Source organism: Sprattus sprattus, assembly GCF_963457725.1.
Source record: "Sprattus sprattus genome assembly, chromosome: 4".
Taxonomy (NCBI): Eukaryota; Metazoa; Chordata; class Actinopteri; order Clupeiformes; family Clupeidae; genus Sprattus; species Sprattus sprattus.
The window spans coordinates 17,168,770-17,175,412 of record NC_137923.1 but is presented as its reverse complement, the minus strand read 5'-3'; the positions used below and the strand labels follow the sequence as shown (position 1 = coordinate 17,175,412).

Sequence of the window (6,643 nt, the reverse complement as noted above, 5' to 3'; positions counted from 1 at the left end):
TTAAAAAAACCATTCAGTTCTGCACCTTAACTCAAGTACATATACAGCCGCGGAAAAAATTAAGAGACCACTTCAAAATTATCAGTTTCTCTGGTTTTACTATTTATTGGTATGTGTTAAAGTAAAATGTACATTTTTGTTTTATTCTATAACCTACTGGCAACATTCCTACCAAATTTCAAATACAAATATTGTCATTTAGATCATTTATTTGCAGAAAAATGACAATTGGTCAAAATAGCAAAAAAAGATGCAGTGTCTTCAGATCTCGAATAATGCAAAGAAAACAAGCTCATATTCATTTTTAAACTACACAATACTAATGCTTTAACTTAGGAAGAGTTCAGAAATCAATATTTGGTGGAATAACCTTGATTTAAAATCACAACTTTCATGTGTCTTGGCATGCTCTCCACCAGTCTTTCACATTGCCGTTGGGTGACTTTATGCTACTCCTGGTGCAAGAATTCAAGCAGCTCGGCTTCTTTTCATGGCTTGTGACCATCCATCTTCCTCTTGATCACATTTCAGAGTTTTTTTTATGGGATTCAGGTCTCGAAATTGGGCTGGCCATGACAGGGTCCTGATCTGGTGATACTCCATCCACACCTTTACTGGCCTGGCTGTGTGGCATGGAGCATTGCCCTGCTGGAAAAAAAACACTTCTCAGAGTTGGGGAACATTGTCAGAGCAAAAGGAAGCAAGTTTTTCTTCCGGGACAACGTTGTACTTTGCCTGGCTGAGGTTTGTAAAAGACCATAAGGATTGAACCAAAGCCGACTGGAGGGTCTCCTAGTTCGTCTTCTCTGATTAGTCCAATTTCACAGTAGGTGCAAGACTCTGTGGCTTGTAGGCCTCTCCAGGTCTCCGTCTAACCATCAGACGACCATGTGTTGGGCAAAGCTGAAAATTGGACTCATCAGAGAAGACGAACTAGGAGACCCTCCAGTCCGCTTTGGTTCAATCCTTATGGTCTTTTACAAACCTCAGCCAGGCAAAGTACAACGTTGTCCCGGAAGAAAAACTTCCTTCCTTTTGCTCTGACAATGTTCCCCAACTCTGAGAAGTGTTTTTTCCAGCAGGGCAATGCTCCATGCCACACAGCCAGGCCAGTAAAGGTGTGGATGGAGTATCACCAGATCAGGACCCTGTCATGGCCAGCCCAATTTCAAGACCTGAATCCCATAAAAAAAACTCTGAAATGTGATCAAGAGGAAGATGGGTGGTCACAAGCCATGAAAAGAAGCCGAGCTGCTTGAATTCTTGCGCCAGGAGTAGCATAAAGTCACCCAACGGCAATGTGAAAGACTGGTGGAGAGCATGCCAAGACACATGAAAGTTGTGATTTTAAATCAAGGTTATTCCACCAAATATTGATTTCTGAACTCTTCCTTAGTTAAAGCATTAGTATTGTGTAGTTTAAAAATGAATATGAGCTTGTTTTCTTTGCATTATTCGAGATCTGAAGACACTGCATCTTTTTTGCTATTTTGACCAATTGTCATTTTTCTGCAAATAAATGATCTAAATGACAATATTTTTATTTGAAATTTGGTAGGAATGTTGCCAGTAGGTTATAGAATAAAACAAAAATGTACATTTTACTTTAACACATACCAATAAATAGTAAAACCAGAGAAACTGATAATTTTGAAGTGGTCTCTTAATTTTTTCCGCGGCTGTATACACACATACTGTACATATACATATACATATACATACTCAGTGCATATACTGTATAAATAAATATCTATATGCAATTATAAATATAAAGTTCATAAAGTGTGTCACACTTTAGACGCCATATGGGTTTTCATCTTACCCAGTGGTACTGAGGGCTGTCTGGTAGGGAGGGGCAAGGTGGCACCAGGCCGTATCGCTCCCCCAGGAGGCTCAGCAGCAGCTGGCTGCGACACACCTCCTCCAGGCAGAGCTCAAGGGTGCGGCCCGTCTCTTCCTCCGTGACGCCCCACCGCAGATCCACCTCCTGCAGATGGAGGCCGTGGGGGGCCGCACGCCGCCGGAGCTCTGGGAACACGCGGCGCACCAACACGTCCCGCTCCGCGTGCATGTCCCGAAAGGTGGAGGAGACAAAGACACGCACGCCACGCCACCTGACCAGCAGAAAAGGGAAGGGGAGAGACGCTGTGTTATTATAGTTTGTTTATTTGTATGTTCTTCATCATCATCTTCATCAGCATCGGCTCCATCTGATATAATAATAAAACACACCATGTAACCACAGGCTTTTAATGAAAGGGGGGAAAAATTGGGATTCGGGAGACAAAGGTGTATTTCTGTAGTGATCCTTTTCATGTTGCAGACACTTTTAATAACATTTATGAGCAGTTTTGAAAATGCTGGTTTTTGCGCTCTGACTTAATACGGGACCAATGACAATAGTTTTTTTGTCCATGGTGAAACATTTTGACCCAAAAAGACGGCCCTGGTTGAATTTCTCTTTAAGGCTAACCACCAAGACAGAGGGTTTTGTTGTCTTTTTAATTTGACCTTTTATGAACTGCACTACCTAAATTCTAACTAGATGTAACGCAAAGCGTTACAAAATATGACCGCTGAACTGTTCAGTAGGTTTTGGCACAGAATGAGTCATGGTTGTCAGTGTGTTTGTGTGTTTTGTGTGCTTAAATTGGTTTGTGTGTCATTTTTATGTATTAAAGAAATTATTTGTGATAGATTTTGATGATTTGGTTATATAATGTTTTCTGTACTACTTTTTTGTGAATTGTTTTGGTATATTTTTCTTTTGCAATGCAGTTTGTTAAAACAGGTCACATAAAGAGGTGTGGAAACAAAGTGAAGTTTCCAACCACCAACAGGTGGCGCTATAGGTGATATTAGTCAGGCATATGTACGCGTTCGGGTTGGAGCCAGCGTCCACCCTAAACATTTTCTCTGGTTCAAACAATGTACGCAAGAGTTATAAGAGACTTTGTGTTTTGTGGCAAGCACTGACAAGTTGGCAAAGTTTGAGGGTCTGCCACGCCCACACCTTCCGACTGATGAGAAAATCTTCTATAACTTTTAGTCGCCCATGGCTGTAGAGTAACCTGACCACATTTCAAGGCGTTACCATTAAATTTGTCGGAGGAGTTCGATCAGGTGCGAGGTGTGCAAACGCCGTCAAAATGCATCTTCCACTCAAAATGGCCGACTTCCTGTGGACCTGCCACCATGGCATCAAGAGACTTTTTGGTGCGTCTAAGCATGATGAAGTCGTGTACCGAATTCCGTCTAGCTACGTCAAAATAACCCCAATGCGCAGGGTTTTTTGTAATGTTCTAGGGGGCGCTACAGAGCCATTTTGCTCCATCCATGGACAAAAACTCTACCGAAGATGAACGGTTACAGGCTTGATGTCCCTGGCAAATTTGGTAATTTTTCGAACACTTTGACATATATGCGATTGAGTTATAAGAGACTTTGTGTTTTCTGGCAAGCACTAACAAGTTGGCAAAGTTTGAGGGTCTGCCACGCCCACACCTTCCGACTAATGAGAAAATCCAATATAACTTTTAGTCGCCCATGGCTGAAGAGTAACCTGACCACATTTCAAGGCATTACCATTAAATCTGTCGGAGGAGTTCGATCAGATGCGAGGTGTGCAAGCGTCGTCAAAACGCATCTTCCACTCAAAATGGCCGACTTCCTGTGGACCTGCCACCATGGCGTCTAGAGACTTTTTGGTGCGTCAAAGCATGATGAAGACGTGTACCGAATTCCGTCAAGCTACGCCAAAATAACCCCAATGCGCATGGGTTTTTGCAATGTTCTAGGGGGCGCTACAGAGCCATTTTGCTTCATCCATGGACAAAAACTCTACCGAAGATGGACGGTTACATGCTTGATGTCCCTGGCAAATTTGGTAATTTTTCGAGCACTTTGACATACATGTATATTCGATTCAAACACCTCATTTTTGCTTTTTAATTTTTAACTAGGTGGCGCTATACATGTAATGACTGGTTATGGTATGGGTTGACATGGCCCCTTAACACAAACATACAAGAACAATTTGGCCCTCCAAGGCCCTACGGTTCTCGGGATATTCGAAGAAAATTGTGCCGCGCTACCTACAGGCCAGTTGGTGTACAATCAAATAAACCAATTTATTGCATGCCCCCCCGTGAACGGAAGTCCACGAAACTTAACGTGCAGTCAGAAGGTGTCATAATGATCCCACACCTCCGATTTTGTGCAGTTCTGACCTGTCAACTTACAATTTAAATGTTTTACAACACTCCATTTTTTCTTTTTCATTTGTAACTAGGTGGCGCTATACATGAAATAAGTGGTAGTGGAATGGTTGACGTGGCCTCTTAAGACCAACATACACAAAAAATGTGGTCCTCCTAAGCTCTTCGGTTTTTGACATATCGCCCCACCCTCTTTAAAAGGGGTCCAGTCCGACGAGGGTGCAACGGATCAAAACGAAATTCAGTGGTTCCACGCTAATCTAGTAAGGCTACATGCTCTCGCGCGGCGGTCATAATAATTATTTTAAAACACCTTCTGCTGAGAAGTAACAGCTATTTGGCAATAGATCTGGCCCTATAGTGACAACAGATCCGGGGTTCCCACCGATTTTCACTGAAAACTTTTTCGTGACTTTCCAAGAACCCTTAATGAAATTTTCATAATCTTCCACAACCCACAATACACATAATTGTGCACTTTCCTTTACAGGTTAAGCATAGTTATTGAATGAAACAACCTTTTGTAAAAGACTAGTTAGTTAGCCTATGATGTCAATTCAAGTGTAAACTGCATCACACAGGAGAAATCCGCACACTGAAACATTATCTAAGGAACAATATAATACCATGATGAGACTTACATATGACTTCAATTTTCAAAGAATTTACTGAATTTCATGCCTTCATGAGCGCTGAGGAGGAACTGTGGTACCTGAACTTAGGGGTGGTGAGCAAAGGGAGGACAGCCACCGCTCCTTCCCGCTCCTCCTTGGTGTGAGGTGGGGGAGGGACACCATGAAGCTTATCCATATGCTCCACATGATCCAGGAGCCTACTAGAACCTCTCTCAGAGATAAACCTGTGCAAAGAAAAGAAACAACAAGAAAACAAAAGAAAAAGAGAAAAAAAAGAAAAGACAGAAATAAAAATTAACATGGACACTGCCTTTTTATAAAACGACACGAGCTTTGTATGATTGTTCAGGGCATCCAGCACACATAGATAGAAGGACTTCTTACTTAAGGATTTGCTCACTGAAGCCAACAAGCCTCAATGTGTTCGGGTCTGAGGGTGTGGAATCTTCATTGTAGCTACAAGATAAAAATGCTTGCTTGAATATTATTGGGAAATAAGAGGGCTGTATCCGTACTTTGTGATACTGTATGCATGAGGTTGATCTAAAAAAGTTGAAAACAGGCCATAGTCTGTACAATTCTGCCACATAAAACAGCATACCAACCTGGAAAACAGAAGAGTCACCACTAGGGCATTCTTGTTGACCTCCTTTTTGTACCTGGCAATATCTTGTTCACAAGAACTAAAACTTGACAAATCTATGATATTGTCAACCTGGGGAAAAATGGAGAGTTGAAATACTTCCAGGTCAAGTCAAAATGGCCGTGTTCAAGAACACACAAGTTAGCAACTGAATACAAGTCTCAATTCTAAAATTCAGATTCTGATGATACTGAATATGTTGAGGCTTCTCTTCATGACCACTTCTCCATGTGACAACACAAATGTCTTGGACAAATATGCCTGACCAGTTCTTCAACTACAGCATCAGAATCAGCAACAACAAAACATGGAACAGCACATCTGTTCAGGGGGGAGGACTCCGGGCTCATCACTCACATGGGTCTTATCTGCCATCATTTCGGTGAGGATGAACTTGTATTCCTTGTCCCTCTCACTTGTATCCATTTTAACAAACTCCTAAAAGAAAGAAACATATCATACAAAATCAGCTACAACTATAGAACATGTGCAAACACAAGGCATGCATTGAGGGTGTTGGGTGAAGTGTTTGTGAGCTGAAACGACCATGAAGAATTATTCGAGGGGCATGGCAGACATAGGATTTGGCATTGTGTATCAAGAGTATATGTCTGGTGGGGGAGGCCTAGCGCAGCGGCACCGTTGGCTTCCTGTGTGATGGTGTAATACTAGTGGTCCTCACACTGGCGGTTCCACTCAACAGATGCGCACATGGTGGACCTGTCCCATTACTTCCACTCAACAAAACCAAAAGTCTCTTACAGATTGCAGATCTGACAGAGGCGTTGCTGTTTTTGAGGGGGTTGGCAAACTGAGGGGTCAGTTTTTTTAATGAAACCGCATCAGCGTTTCACCCTCAACCTGCACGCATCAGATTCACCTGTCGCTCAGTGGCGCCTGCAGCCGTACGGCTGTACGCACTGTGCGTACCTTCTGCTACGCGAGAAAAAAAAAAAATATTTGCTTCCAGATAAAGTGACACCCTTATCCGACAATGTATGGCAGGAAATAAAATCGTGCTACCGACAACTAATGCCCAGCATTGACGCTGCAGATACAGAGCTGGGGAAACAGTTACAGCCAAAACGCAGTGAGCTTTGTCAACGCTTGAAAGTTCGGCACATTTCTACCCAAACATTATTTGCGTC

General features: G+C 42.5%; 1 protein-coding gene across 1 annotated transcript in view; it reads right to left on the bottom strand.

Moving 5' to 3' along the window:
- Positions 1-6,643, bottom strand: part of tep1 (telomerase-associated protein 1) — a 34,495-nt gene that overhangs the window by 19,839 nt on the left and 8,013 nt on the right. The window contains exons 15-19 of the mRNA XM_080837131.1: positions 5,853-5,933; positions 5,458-5,567; positions 5,237-5,308; positions 4,930-5,076; positions 1,823-2,114 (exon numbers count right to left, since the gene is read on the bottom strand). Coding sequence (XP_080693257.1) covers positions 1,823-2,114; positions 4,930-5,076; positions 5,237-5,308; positions 5,458-5,567; positions 5,853-5,933 — 702 coding nt within the window. The remainder of the gene's footprint in view (positions 1-1,822; positions 2,115-4,929; positions 5,077-5,236; positions 5,309-5,457; positions 5,568-5,852; positions 5,934-6,643) is intronic.